The 338-nt window shown below is 35.8% G+C and overlaps 1 protein-coding gene across 1 annotated transcript in view; it reads right to left on the bottom strand.

The window, feature by feature from the left end:
- CCY (Coiled-Coils Y) overlaps positions 1–338 on the bottom strand; it is a gene marked incomplete at both ends in the record, with an annotated part of 16933 nt that overhangs the window by 1887 nt on the left and 14708 nt on the right. Inside the window, one exon of the mRNA NM_001316660.1 lies at positions 2–338. Coding sequence (NP_001303589.1) covers positions 2–338 — 337 coding nt within the window. The remainder of the gene's footprint in view (position 1) is intronic.

Raw genomic sequence — 338 nt, 5'->3', positions numbered from 1 at the left:
CAGCATTTAACTTTTCACCTTCAATTGCTACACCATGTACTTTACCGGATAGATGACTATTTATAGCTTCGCGGTCGGTTTTAAGTCCGGTTCCTTTATTTTCTTCCTTTATAGATTCCGGCTCTTTGATATCATTGTTTTGTGCTTCGCCACTAAGTCTAGAAGCAGGCAAAAGTGTTTTTTCCAAATCTTTGCCTGATTCTTTTATTGAGCTTAAATGTTCTTTAAGTTGTACAGGTGGTTCCATTCCAGAGAGATCCTTATCAGGAAATTCTCGCTTTGAACTTTCTATTAGCTTTACTTTGTTTTCAATTTCTTCTGGATTTATTCCAAATTTC

Source organism: Drosophila melanogaster, chromosome Y, assembly GCF_000001215.4.
Source record: "Drosophila melanogaster chromosome Y".
NCBI classification, from domain to species: Eukaryota; Metazoa; Arthropoda; class Insecta; order Diptera; family Drosophilidae; genus Drosophila; species Drosophila melanogaster.
This window is presented reverse-complemented; position numbering and strand designations above follow the sequence as displayed.